Genomic DNA, 14,509 nt, shown 5'->3' with positions numbered 1-14,509 from the left:
GAGTGTGCCCATGAAATATTGGCTTACTCTTGGGAGAGGGAAAAGACAAAAACCCCAGAGGGTGTGGAGTTAGCTGTATACCCTGAGCAATTTCACATGGCAACCTCTTGTTCTTTAGTTGCTGTCTGCACCTGACCCACCCACTGAAAGTCTCATTCCTCCTCCTTTCTCTTGCTTCTTTCCCACATTGGCAGAGAGCTGAGGAATACGGCTATGGGCAGTCTCTGATGGAGCGGCTGTGCAGACAGCTGGATGCGCAGCTCCAGAATAAAGTCATTGATAGGCTTCCAGTCCTGCGCTTGACCACTCAGTACAGGATGCACCCTGATATCTGCCTCTTCCCTTCTAACTACGTCTACAACCGTGCCTTGAAAACTGACATGTGCGTAGTCATCTTTTTGTTATTGATTATCTCACCTCAAGTCAACAGACATTGCAGAAGAAGAAGTGGACGAATGAATGTGGATGAATGAACCTGAATGTGGACAAAGGTTCCACTTTATCCTGGATTTTTCAGAACCCCCAAGTCCAGTGGTGGGTCGGCTATGCTCTCCAGATGTTGCTGGAGTCCAGCAGCCCCAGCCAGAAGGGCCTGTGGTCAGGGATGGGGGGACTTGTAGTCTGGCAACACCTGGACATCATATCCAGGGTGTGTGTGTGTGTGTTTTAGGGGGGTGGAATACACTTGCTCAGGCACTATAGGTGAGTACTCAGGTGAGTGAAAATTCTGCACATGATCATAGGCATCCATCCTGACTCCTTCTGGCAACCTGATTTGATACGTAAACAATAATAATCTTTCTTTCTAACCATTTCTGAAATGTTACTCTTGAATTATGTGTTCTTTGATACTTGACTGGATTTGTATAGTGGCAAGTAGCTATATTTATGCCAAGCTGCTGCTGATGCTGAGCTTTTTTAAAATAAATAAATAAAATAAAATAAAATTCTGTGCCCTTACACTTCAAATTCTGTGTCAGGAAATGCTGGTTTAAGTGACATGCATGAATTGTGCATATGACTCACTCATTGTTTTTGTAATTTATCTTACTTTGCACAATTTCTTAGCTGGGTTTTCTGTTGCTCCTGGGAAAGTCAAAAGCACTCCAGAAACCTTGTTCTGACTTCATACTTGCTCCTGGAGGCTTTGGCAGGCATTGCCTTTGTGCTTTCAGGCATTAAGGCTCGAAACAACTTATTTTTACTGAATGGAAGTTAAAATTATCAGAAAGTTGGATTTCACACCCAGTATCATGTTCTGCAGAATCTCAGCATGCCAACAGCACTGAAAACAGCTTTCATGCCTTGTTGTTTCTGCAGAACTGGGTGATTCATTGGAATCTGTGACAACACATTTAGGATTAAGTGTACCCCAAAGACAATCATATGAGGCACAGTTGCTTAAACTTTTGTTTTCAAGCAATCCAGACATGTGGCAAAGGGGGTTATGCTTTTCAAAGGGCAGGGAGACAGGATACTGTAGAAACAGGGAATGAGAGTCTTGGGGAAGAACCAGGATGCTAAGTTCTCAAACCCTAACTGCTGAAAGAACTTCTCAGAGTCCCATAGACTTTCTGAACCTTCACCAGGGAAAATCTGTATAAGCCTCTGAATTTTTTCACCCTTCCACTGCTAATCTCTGCCTGTGCTTGTCATACTTTTGGAATGTTTCCCTGCCTCCCTGACATGCAGGGCCGTAGCTAGGGGGTGTCAAGGTGGGCCCCCGCCAGGGGCGTAGGCGATGGGGGAGGGACGCAAAACCGGCTTAAAAATATGCCTATAAATAAATATAAATATCAATTATTGCCTCATAAGAAATGGTTTTAAATAGAAGGTGAATTGAATGGGGGGCGGTTGGAGGAGAGGCAGAAAGAAGAGCTAATTTGTCTGTGACTAGTTCTGCCAGGGGCACAAGATCACCTGGCTATGGCTCTGCTGACATGCTAGTTTTCTCCAGGTGGGGAATATTGTGTGAATGGACAGTGTCTCCTCCAGGAGTAAAGAATTTAGCCAATTGACTTTCAACACTGTTTTTACATGGTGACTATTTTCATGGCGTTACAGGAGGACAGAAGAGAACCGATTCTCTAAGGATTGGCCCTTCCTGCCGTACCTCCTCTTTGATGTTTTGGATGCCCATGAGATACGGGAGAGCGAGTAAGATACTCATTTATTTGCTTGTTAAATGTGTAGTCTGCTTTTTTCACGGTAGCTAGCAGCAGTGAAATAAAAAAGCAAAATACAAAACAAACAAATTCAAGCAAAAACCAATACAAATGAAACATTATTGATTTGTTTTAATGTATTATATTTGTTAGCTGCTTTTTACACAAACAAGTCTCAAACCAACTTAACAGATTAAAAAACAAAGAAGACTAAAAACCTTAAAAAAACACCAAAATGCATAATTTTATAAACTTCTACTGCATTGCCATTTCTCTAAAGTAAGAAGCCCCAAAGGCTGCAACCTTTCCTCATAGGGAGAGTTGTTGCATCCCCTTCATCGTCCAGGTTGCCCTTTGCTGAGCCTGGCTCAAGGACCCCTTAGTTCAGCATCCTGTCCTCAAAGGGGCCAAAGAGATGCCCCACTGGAAAGCCTGCAGCAGTCTTAATCTGATCTTTCCCACTGTCCGCTACAGCAAGAGCAGGTTTTGACTAAGAGTTTTGAGAGCTACCTTTTTTTCAGAGTTGGGGAGAACCAATAAGTTTGAAGTCAACTTTTAGGTCACCTAGCCAGAACCATGTGGGGGCAGGGTATGTCCCCCAACCCCCCCCCCTTCAAGAGAAACAAACAGCCTGTGCTGACTTTTAACCTGAGGCACTCATCCATCTACAAGGCCCTTCCGCTCATCCTTTTCTTCTCCCCCCCCTTCTTTTTACTACTTTCTTGTTCAGTTCCTTCGTCAATCTCCAGGAAGTGAAACTGGTTGTAGAATTAATTACGTTAATTACAAAAACAAAGAAAAGCATCAACTATCGTAACATTGGGATCATCACCCCATACAGTGCTCAGAAAAGAAGGATCCTGCTCGAGCTGGAGAAAGAATTTGGAAGAGAAGAAAAGGGGTAAAAGCTTTGCAATCCTTGAGTGGTCAGGGAATTATGGGAATCTGAGTCCCTCAAGCAGGAGATGGAAGAATTCCTCTATGGAGAAAAGGCATTCCCTCAGGGGAAAGGGAGGATGCTTCTCAGATCAGAGCTGGGAAACCTGCTGTGTCCCTCTCGATGCTGCTGGACTCCCAACAGCCCCCAGTCCACCTGGGGGGCCAGGGTTTCCCCATCCCTGTGGTGTACAAAAGTGCAATAGGTAGCCAGCTCTGTCCATAATCTCCCTGCTGGATGAAGGAAAGGATCCAGTTTATTTATTCATTGTGTTTATATCCCACCTTTTCCTCCAAGGAGCTCAAGGTGCCATACATGGTTGTCCCTCTCCTCATTTAATTCCCACAACCGCCCTGTGAGGTAGGCTGGGCTGAGAGGCAGTGGCTGGCCCACGGCCGCCCACTTTCATGGCTGAGCAGGGATCTGAAGCCTGGTCTCCCAGCTCCTAGTCCAACACTCCAGCCACTACACCTCACTGCCTCCAGATGCTTCTAGGAAACCCACAAGCTGGGCACCTCTGCATGTGGAGATTGCGCACTCCTTGCAGCCGCAGACAAGCCTCTCCTCCACTCACCATCTCCCCTGCTCTCTGGAACACCTGACCAGTGACCTTCACTCCTTCATCTCTACCACCCTCAGTGGCCGGAAGGCCTCCTGTTCCTTTGAACAACTCCGCTGATACTTCCTTGCTGACCCTTTGTGTCTGGAACTCTCTCTCCAAGAACACTTGCAGTGTGCGATAACCCTCCCTATCTTCCTTCAAAAGTGATGTCGCTGGTGAGGCCTTTCATTTGAGGCCTTCCCTGCTGCTGAAGAACACTTGGGCAGCCATCCCTTGCTGGACTTGCCTGCACTTACTTATTTCATAAAATAGAAACTTCCCTCCCTCTGTTTCCCTGTTGTTAAAATGTACATTGTAGGCTCCCTGGGGCAGGGAATCTCTCTACTTAGATGATAGTAAAGCTAGGGCTGCCATACGTCTGGATTTTACCAGACGTTACCAGGATTTCAAAGATGGAATTGACATCTGGGGGGATTTCTGGAAGGTGGCCTTTTGTGCCGGATCTTTTTGAAATACAGCAACCCTAGAAAGTGTATGTAAACAAAAATATTTTCCCCTCCCAAAAAAACTCATTTCTTTATGCAGCAGCTGTGTGTGAAATATAGGATATGTTCTCATTTTAGTAGTGGAACAAGTGATGTGCCGCAGCCCATTCAGTGACTCTGGTAATCTTCCCTCTGCCCCTCCCTCTTTTTCCACACACACACAGACAATAAGTGCAGAGTTTTCTTCTAATGTCATAAGAGTGTGGCTTGTTTCCTTCTTAGTTTCACCTCTGCTTTCGGGAGGCAGTACTAATAAAAAGAAATGTGTTGAATGGCTCTGTACATTCCTTCCTTTTTCAGCGTTGCAGAAGTCGACACTGTGGATGGGTTTCAGGGCCGTGAGAAGGACTGCATCATTGTCAGCTGTGTCAGAGCGCAAAGCACGCAAGGGTCAATAGGGTAAGGCTTTCCTGTTGTTTTGTGATGTGTCAACTGGGGTGCCTCTGCTGGCAATTCTAGGGCTCGGGTGCAATCCTTGGGGTGGTCAAGTGTGTGGGCCATTGTCCACAAGTCACAGTTGTCTGTTAGAGCCCCTCTTGGTCTCTGGCCGCATTCTTGCAGCCCCCTGCGATGCCCATAAGGGAATCCAGGAGAGGAGAGGTTTGTGGTCCCACAATAGTCTTTGCAGGGGGTGAGGGCAGGCCTGGGCCATGTGAGCTTCGTCACTGCAGGTCTCTTACTGCAATGGACTTCCCATTCCTGACGCTGGCAAAATGGCTTCTCTGAGGGAGCTTCCGCTGTGTCTCACTGGGGGAGAGGAGAAATGGAGCCCCAAAGCCCTGTCCTCCCTGGCAAGCAAGCGGTTTGGGGCTCTCAGATGTGACCCGGCAGAATTGTTGGCCCCACGGACGGCTGATGGGGTGAAGTCAGGCAAACAGGGCTGCACTTCTTTGGGTTTTCCTTTACAGCTTTGGGTTTTTCCTGTTTTTTTGAGAAGGAGAAAAAGGTCACAGCTGCGCTAATGGTGCCTTTCTGTTTTGCAAGTCACCTTTGGAATGAATAAAATATTCAGGCACAGTTTTGAAATATTAACGAGAGAGTTTTCACATGAATCACAACAAATAATATTAATCCGCCAATGGTTTGTGCTGCAGGGATGTGTGTGTGCGGCTAAGGTCTAAAGCTGTTTCCCACCACCAGCCCACTTCCTTTCCACCTGGGGGGGGGGCGGTGGAAGGGCACTGTGTGCTTGGAAGCCGCATGGGGGGGGTGTAGCTGAAATTGCAAAAGCAGATCATGGACTGACTTCTAAGATTTATGCCCCAAGCTTATCACTTTGCTCTCAAATGATGTCCAATAAAGGAGGCACCCAAGGAACAATTGAATTAAATGATAATTAAAGCTATCGATAAACAACCATTTTGAGTGTTTTAAATTATAATCTTAAAAGGTATTTCATAAAGCACCTATGGGGGAGGCAGAGAGAAGCTAAAATATTGCAAAGCAAGGGGAAAAAACCATGTATAAATGAACATCACTAATAAATATTCACCACTAACGAAATTGATCAAAATCAGGGCCTCCAATAAAAAATGTAAAGCAGAAACATGGCAGCAGGGGGTTGTCTCTACTCAGAGGAGGCCCACTGAAATTATACATAGACATGGAAACCTTGGTAGGAATGCATGCAACCTTTTAGTAGTGCACTTACAAATGCAGGGATTTAGTGAACCCCACTGTGGTCATCTAGGAGGACGGGGGGGGGGGGCACTGCCCATCCTGAGCCAGCTTCACCTGTGGCTTGTTTTGCCCTCTCCAGGTTCCTGAAGAGTCTGCAGCGTCTGAATGTCACCCTCACCCGAGCCAAGTACAGCCTCTTCATCCTGGGACACCTGAAGACGCTCATGGTAAGTGGAAGAAGGCATGTAGTCTCTCTCTGGATACATACGTCAGCCCTCCTTGTAGAGAAAGGCGGGACTTGGAGGGCCAGTGGGGGTGCCCTGGCAGTGTGTGGGGCTTGGCCCAAGACCCCCCCATTGCCTCCCAAAGCCATAAATCAGGCCTACTTCATAGGGTTGTTTGGAGGAGCAGGGTGCCAACAGGCCCTGTAGGCTGTGTCTATATGTGGTGCTCTCCGCCTGCCCTTGAAAAGGGGGCACAGATTTGCTGCTCTGGCTGTGGCAGGTGAGAATTGCAGTTCAAAACTTCGGGAGGGATCTAGGCTGGACAGAGGTGTTGTAGACAATTCAATCTGTTGAATCTGCGGGGTTGGGGAAAATGTTGGGCCACATTTATTCATTCATTTATTGAATTTAGGTCCAGCCCTCCAGAGCCCAGGGCGGTAAACATATCAGACACAAAACAATGGTTTAAAGAGCCTTCTAAGAAGAGCTACAGTTCTAAACCTCTTTGGAAAAGGCATTCTCTCATCCCGTATCCCGTGTCCTTCTGCCACCGAAGGCACCTGTGTAAAGAAACGGGTTTTCAAACTCCTCCTGAAAGGCAGCAATGAGGGAGACAGGCGCAGCTCCCCAGGGAGGGGGCCACCACAAAGAGGGAGCTACCACTGAGAAGGTCCTGTTGGGGGGGTCAGTGCCATCTCAATTTTGTCCCTGCTTGTGGACGCCCAGAGGAACCTGAAACTCGGGTTTCATAGATGGTAAAACTTACGTTACTTTAGCTCTTTCACAAGTTGATCTTAGACTGGCAGTATGGTATTCCAGAGCTAATGGACTGGACTACAACTCCCATCACTCCTGACCATTGAACGCTGTGGTTTTCCATGCAAGGCCAAGCATGGCATTTCTGGGAGGTGTTTGTGAGATGCTGTAAGGGCCGGGGATCCTGCAGCCCTGCAGATGTGCGATGCCCAGCAGCCTGGCCAATGATGAGGGGCGGTGAGAGATGGAGTTCAGCAACTTCTGGGGGCCACAAAAGTTCCCCACTCCTTCCTCTGTGCTAGAATGCCAGCTGTGTGCAGGGCAGCAGAGAAAGGGATGCCGCCCTCTGTCATGCTGGTTGCCTCTGTCCCATCAGACTCCTGTCCTGCCAGTTGTCTCCCAGGGAGGCGCCCAGTCGGGGGATAAAGCAGCTGGCATGGGGGACTCCCCTCTTTCCATCCTGGCACTTTCCTGCATGAGGTCACAGTTACTCCCATATGGGTGCAAAGTCTTCATATGGTCCTTTTCCCCAGCCTTGTACCATAACGACTTTGCCACTAGAGGGCCTCCAATCCAGGTTTGTCCATTGGAAGGCCTGGCAATGATGGTTTGCTCCTGTAAAGTTCAGAGTTGTGAACGAATTCCTGTTAAACACTCGTTTCCCTGCCGCTGCTGCTGCTTGTTTTGTAACTGCAGTGAGGAGGGAAGGATCCTTATAGCCCGAGTACGGCCATATTGGAGGGATCCTCTGTTGCGTGTTCACAAACCAGTTTACCAGTGGGTGCAATCCAGAGGAAGTTTGTCCTCCTTTCTCCTGACACCCATTATTAGTGGTCTCTAGTGTTTTAGATTTATTCAGCCAGCCTTAGAGGAAGGGTGAAGAACACTTTTCAGGCCAAGGCCCCCATTTTCCCCAAACTGAAAGCTGTTGAGATATGCACTCCAAAAGCAAGGGAAGCCCAAGACTGACAGAGTCAAACTCCCACTTTCCTGCAGCGCAGCCAAGAAGCTAGAATGGTCTCCTAAGCAGCAGGCAGTAGGGTTGAGAAGAAGTTGAAGGTTGGCAGCCCAGCTGGGAACACTAGGGGGCAGATTAATTCCACCACCGCCAGGTTCCCCTCCCTGCCTGAGAAGGAAAGAGAACTGGGATCAAGTTACAACAGTTTCTAGTTTGAGGCATCAGATTAATTTCCCCCAGCTTATAGACCACCACTACCCCCAAATCATAAGAATTTGTTTTGTAAAAAACAAAATTTCCTTTTGTAGGAAAATAAAGATTGGAACGCATTGATTCAGGATGCTCAGAAAAGAGGCTCCATCATCAAGACCACCTCCAAAACCATGTACAACAGTATTCCTTGCTATGCAACTGGTGCTAAGATGATCCTGAAGCCCATGTCAGCCCAGCAGAGACTGGCGAGAGCCACAATTGGGCAGGTGACCACGGTGGCCGCATCGGGTGAAGCTCCTGCACAACATCCCCAGCCATCATCTTCTGGTGCTCCTGCTCCTGCTCCTGCTCCTGCTCCAGGGAGCAATAAAGAATCTCCTGCACAAGCCCAGCCGAGTCTGGTGGTACCCAGATTTGGGCAGGTGACCATGGCAGCCCTGATGAATGAAGTTCCTGTACAGCATCCCCAGCCATCATCTTCTGGTGCTCCTACTCCAAGGAACAGTGGGGCACCTCTAATGCCAGCATCTGGGCACTCCAGTTCCTCAAACCCACAGGCTACATCTCAGAATAGGCCAAGAGATCCGCGGCTGGCCAAGAGGGCAGAGGAAGGAGTCAGAAGGAGCCCCACCGAGAGCCATAGCCCCACAGATCCCAAGCGACAGAAGACAACAGAGTAGCCCTACCTGTATAAGCAAGAACTCTTATTGTGGCTGCACCATGTACAGCCTTTTTCTGAACGATCAGCTTTCTGGTTGGTTCCCTGTTCCCTGTAAGATAATGTAATTTTTTTTGTTTAATATATTTTTAATAAACTATTTTCTTTGATACCAATACAATATATTGAGTCTCTTGTTTTCAAGTCATAAAACCATTCAAACAAATCAGTTGTATCCAGAGTGAGACATTACTGTTATTGGCAATTTGGGATTGAGGGAAAAGAGGAAGTGGGAAGAGAGAGGAGGAGGAAAGGGGGAGAACTTTTTTTTTGGAGAATCATAAAATTGTGGAGTTTATGTCCTTCTACGTAGAATTGTAGAGCAGCCAGATCAGTACTAGCGACCCACTTGAAGAACATAAATGGACTGTCACATAATAAATGGCTAGATAAGAGTACAGCAGGTAGTCCTATCTGAAAAACTAAATCACCATACCAAACTCATGAGATGCACTGCAAAAAAATTCATTTCTTTTTTTATGTCATTCATTTATAGAATTCATTAATAGTCAGCAAAGTTTGTTCCCACCTACAATTCACACAATGTCTTGAAGAGGACTTATTCTTAATATTGTAGGAAATGACTGACTGGAAGTATAGGAAGTGACAAGTTATTTTAAATGTTATATAATTTACATCTAAGATAAAACTTTAAACAATGGGGTGGGGGGTAGAGGCTTCACAGAGCAAGCCTCAGATTCAGGATTTGCATTTACCTGCCACGTTCCAAGGCAAAATGTCGCTATGGGGCTTAGGAGGAGGCCCCACCTGAGCACAACATCCTCTCCAGATTTGGCAGAATCCCGGACAAGGCAAGCCTCTGAGGAATCTCTGAGGAAAACGACAGGGTGGGGAAGTGCTTTTGTCATCCGTGGAAGATTCTGCAGAAGCACTGTGCAGTATCTGGCTCATCACTAGCATCAGATTCATTAATATCCAGCAATAACCTACATTTGTATTAATGATTCTGGAACATAGGTGTCTGCCTTATACTGAGTCAGGCCTTGGTCCATCGACCTCAGTACTGTCTACCCTGGCAGGCAGCAGCTCACCAGGGTTTCAGGCAATGGGTCTCTCTCAGCCTTACCTGGAGATGCTGGGGCTTTTAGCATGCAAGGCAGATGCTATGCAGCTGAACCACAGAACTTGCTATGGTTCTGACATAACAAACATGAGGAAAGTGCAGTTATGCCCTCGCTGCCTCATTTCAGTAATCAGGATATTTTCCTCAATCACCTAGAGCAGGCACGTCCAACAGGTAGATCGTGATCAGTGGACGTCTGTGGTAGATCACTGGCTCCCCCCAAAGAAGCTCAACAACTCTGGCTCCCCTAAAAAAAAAGCTCAACATTTTTGCCCTGCACCCCCCCAAAACAGGGCTTTCCTCCTTCCTAAAAAAAAAAGCTCAACTTGGACCTGAACCCAGTGGCGTAGCGTGGGGGGTGCCAGGGGTGCCGGCCGCACCGGGCGCAACATCTGGGGGGGGCGCGAGTCCAGAGGGAAGGGACAAGTTCCTTCCTCTGCCGGTCTCCCCGCCGCCACGCCAGCCTTGCGCCCTAGCGCGCGTGCCCCCCGCCGCCGCTGCGGCTGCGCTCCACTCACTGCTCGCAGGAGGAGCAGCCGCTGCAGCAGCGCCGACACCGCCACCGACGCCTGGCCGGGCACGGGCAGCCTCCGCACCCCGACACCGACGCCATCCCCTCGGCCCAGCCACAGGCGGCGGTTGCTTCTGCAGACTGGGAGGGAGGAGAGGGAGGAGGGCAGAAGGGGGCGCCGCTGGCTCCAGCTCTCAGCCGCGCGCGGGGGGGGGCGAGGACGGAGCACGGCTGGAAGCCCCCGGACCCTGCCGGGAGGAGGAGAGGCGCTCGCCAAGCCCGGATCTGGAGCTCCACCTACAGCCCAAGGAGAGGAGGGGGCTTCGGCTGCCTCGGCCCGTGGGGTCTCAGCAAATAATAAATTTAATAAATTCCTGCTGAGCCTTTTTTGGGGGGGTCCTTGGCTCCTTCGCTCGCCCCCAGCCCCAGTGGTGTAGCGTGGGAGGGTGCAGGGGGGCCGGGCGCAACATCTGGGGGGCGCGCTCGCACTTGAGTGCTAAAATCCACGGGTTAGGGGGCGCAAATTACTTGCCTTGCCCAGGGTGCTGACAACCCACGCTACGCCACTGCCTGAACCCCAAAAAAGGGGGATAGATCACTGCCAGTTTATAGCACTGTGAGTAGATCACTGTCTTTTGGGAGCTGGACACCCCTGGCCTAGAGCCTGAGATGGCCCTGGAATATTAAAAAACCCACTTTGCTAGGCCAAGGAAGGGAGAATGCACCTAGATGCGCTCTCACCTACCTGGGTTTTAAAAATGGCAAGAGGCAGTAACCACCAACCTCTCTCATGTTTCCAGTCTCAAGGGGAGTAGAGAAATAGAAGAGATGAGGTTTTTTTTGGTGTGCCTGGCTACACAGCCAGTAGCCAGAAGAAACTAGTCCCATTAGCCCAAACAGCCTCAAATCTGCACTCATCATTCCCCCATCTGCCCACTTGGCAGTTTAATCTTTGTTGCAGCTGCAAGGGTTATTTGTTGAGAGTGGGGATGTTTGGCTGGACATCCATAATGGTGTTTTGTTTTTCAAAATTTCACATACAATCCACCATAAAATGAAGCACAACACAATGAAACATAATTTGAATATTGGTGGAGTAGCACCTTAGAGACCAACTAAGTTTGTCCTGGGTATAAACTTTCATGTACATACACAGTTCTTCAGATATCTGACGTGTCCATGCACATGAAAGCTTACACCTAGAACAAACTTAGCTAATCTCTAATGTGCGTGCTACTGGACATTTTTTTTTCTTTTTTTTCCGACTGCATCACACCAACATGGCTACCTACCTGAATCTTGAACACTGGTGGGTGTGTATGTTTTGCAAGTACATACCTAAGAAATAAATAAGCCAGTGCCTTCATCTGCCCATTTAGCACAAAACCACTATTGGACCATGATATAAGAAAAACTCCTTTTCCATTATGGGGTACCCAAGAGCCCATATAGAGTCCTCTTTTAGGTTCTCTGTTGGTAGGATAAAATAACAGAGACCAGAGAGAATATTGAGAAGCAAAGCAGCTAGTAAGCCTGATCTTTATTAAACTGTTGCAACAGGGTGCTCCCCCCACACGCAGGAGAGAGGAAGAGGACCGAGAACAATAGTGTGCAAACTCCTATACAGTTGTACCTTGGGTTAAGAACGTACTGTAGTTTTCGCTCCATAAGACACACCTGACCATAAGACGCACCTAGTTTTTAGAGAGGGAATGCAAGAAAAAAAATTATTTAAAGGGAGTGCTGAGCAGAGCCTGTTTGCCTCCCAGGCTCTGCTCAGCGCTCCCTTTCACGAGCCGTGTGGAGCGTGTGTGCGGCGCTTGCAGGCTTTAAACCGAGGAGAAGGAAGGGCAGCCCGTCACTGACGGGTTGCCGTTCTCCCTCCTTGGGGAAAAGCCCCCAAGAGCCGCACACATGCTCTGCGCGGCTCTTTAAAGGGAGCGCAGCTCTTGCTGGCTTTTGCGGGAGGTGGGGGAAGGGACAGAGCGCGGCTAAGCCAGAAGCTAGAACAGCGAGAGGGAGCGCTGCACAGCGATCCCTCTCACTGTTCTGGCTTCTGGGATAGCTGCGCAGCCTGCATTCACTCCATAAGAAGCACACACATTTCCCCTTACTTTTTAGGAGGGAAAAAGTGCGTCTTACAGAGCGAAAAATACGGTAATTCATTCTGGAGGTCCATTCTTAACCTGAAACCGTTCTTAACCTGAGGTACCACTTTAGCTAATGGGGCCTCCCGCTGCCACCGCGCGATTTCTGTTCTCATCCTGAACCAAAGTTCTTAACCCGATGTAATATTTCTGGGTTAACAGAGTCTGTAACCTGAAGCGTCTGTAACCTGAAGCATCTGTAACCTGAGGTACCACTGTAAAGACCTTTGGAATTCCCATCCCCCAGTACATCATACATACACCACAGAAGGGGTGTAGCCTAAAACCACCCTCCAAGACATCATCCATACATCAGAGAAGGTGCGGGCAGGAAACCTGTTGATGGGGTTACCTCGAGAGCCTGACTATTCTTTTTGTAATGATAACTAAAAGGTAAAGGTACCCCTGCCCGAACGGGCCAGTCTTGACAGACTGTGGGGTTTGTGCGCCCATCTCACATTTATTGGCCGGGGGCCAGCGCTGTCCGGGGACACTTCCGGGTCACGTGGCCAGCGTGACATCGCTGCTCTGGCGAGCCAGAGCCGCACACGGAACGCCGTTTACCTTCCCGCTGGTAAGCGGTACCTATTTATCTACTTGCACCCGGGGGTGCTTTCGAACTGCTAGGTGCGCGGGTGGCGCTGTGGGCTAAAGCCTCAACGCCTAGGGCTTGCCGATCGAAAGGTCGGCGGTTCGAATCCCCGCGGCGGGGTGCGCTCCCGCTGTTCCGTCCCAGCGCCTGCCCACCTAGCAGTAATGATAACTACTTAATCCTGAATCCAGGTCACAGGCTCCTATTCATACACAAACGCACCCTTAAGACAGGATTTGTGAACAAATGGGACAATAGGGAGGCTTCTGCATTTCCTTCCACCTTGTAGAGAAATATTTGAGGTGACTGAAAGAGTCAAAATGGCTTCAAGAGGTTTTTTTTGTGGGTTTCAGACATGTGGTTCATATATTTATATATGTGTTTGCTTGGTACATTTATGGACATCTATTATATATAAGACCTTAAGATTCTTATAACCACCAGGTCTTCAAATGCCACACAGAAACAGCCATTCTATCAGGCTGCCTCAGCAGGAATGATGGGAAGCAGGGCCCTTCCCTCAAGCACCTCCTACGGCCAAAATGTTTCCCTAACTCAGTGTTTCCCAAACGTTTTTGGGCAACGGCACACCTGTTTACCGGAAAAAAATCTCGCGGCACACCACCATTAAAGCCCTGCCCCGTGACGTCAGCGCGCAGCGTCACGCCGGGAGGGACGCACAAAAGTGAACGTTTTTTCCCTTCCCCTTGCCGGGGTGGGAGGAGGCAGCAGAGCGAGGGACTGAGGGACGGCGGCAGCTGAGGCGGCGGCGGCTGTTGTGGTGGTGGCGGCGATAGCGGGTGGAGGAGGAGCCGTCGCCGGGAGTTTCTGCTGCTGCTGTTGCTGCTGCTGCCCGGACATGCCGGCCTCCTCCTCCTCCGCTGTCTCGCGCTCCTCCCTTTTGCGCGCGCTGCCCCGCCGCTCGGCACCACCACCGCGGAGCCGCCCCCAGCTCGACGCGGATCCTCGCCGCCGCCGCCTCTCGCCGCCCGACTCGCCCGCCTCCCTCCCACGGCACACCAGCCGGTGTCTCACGGCACACTAGTGTGCCGCGGAACACCGGTTGGGAAACACTGCCCTAACTTATAAGAACGGCTCTCTGAGAATTGGCTCCTTTGGGAGGAATGTTTCCTCTTTCCTCCCCATCCATCTTGCCTTGTGTGCTGTGTATTTTACATTGCAACCCTGTGCGTAGGGACTGGTTTCAATCTGGTATGTAAGCCGGGCTGAAGAGCTGGTTAAAAATGCACCTCAAAGTAACTGATTCATAAGCACAGTGTTATAAGAATTCTGAGGTCTCAAATATAGAATAAATGTTCATAAATGCAAACACACATACATAAACCACGTGTCTAAAATAGTACAGGAGAGCAATCCTGAAGCCATTTGGACTCTCCCCAAAGGACCTCAAATATTTCTCTGCAGCAGGAGGATGGGAGAAACTTTCCAATTGTCTTTTCACTTGCAAATCCTCCCT

At 49.1% G+C, this 14,509-nt stretch overlaps 1 protein-coding gene and 1 long non-coding RNA gene across 5 annotated transcripts in view; one reads left to right on the top strand and one right to left on the bottom strand.

The window, feature by feature from the left end:
* LOC309523736 (putative helicase senataxin) overlaps positions 1-8,819 on the top strand; it is a 54,388-nt gene extending 45,569 nt beyond the window's left edge. For 3 of the 4 annotated variants that reach the window (XM_082207791.1, XM_082207793.1, XM_082207794.1), the window contains 6 exons: positions 195-382; positions 2,065-2,157; positions 2,896-3,066; positions 4,510-4,608; positions 5,969-6,056; positions 8,076-8,819. In XM_082207791.1, coding sequence (XP_082063917.1) covers positions 195-382; positions 2,065-2,157; positions 2,896-3,066; positions 4,510-4,608; positions 5,969-6,056; positions 8,076-8,660 — 1,224 coding nt within the window. In that variant the 3' untranslated portion in view covers positions 8,661-8,819. The remainder of the gene's footprint in view (positions 1-194; positions 383-2,064; positions 2,158-2,895; positions 3,067-4,509; positions 4,609-5,968; positions 6,057-8,075) is intronic. The other variant, XM_082207792.1, reaches the window with a different exon arrangement.
* Positions 8,664-13,569, bottom strand: LOC309523783. Its single transcript, XR_014215619.1, has 4 exons — positions 13,188-13,569; positions 10,864-12,810; positions 9,467-10,114; positions 8,664-8,750 (listed from the first exon to the last, which is right to left on the bottom strand). It is a non-coding gene; the product is annotated as an uncharacterized lncRNA (long non-coding RNA).
* Positions 13,570-14,509: the final 940 nt, after the last annotated feature.

The sequence above is a fragment of the Podarcis vaucheri genome (assembly GCF_965113315.1).
Source record: "Podarcis vaucheri genome assembly, chromosome: Z".
NCBI lineage: Eukaryota > Metazoa > Chordata > Lepidosauria > Squamata > Lacertidae > Podarcis > Podarcis vaucheri.
This window is presented reverse-complemented; position numbering and strand designations above follow the sequence as displayed.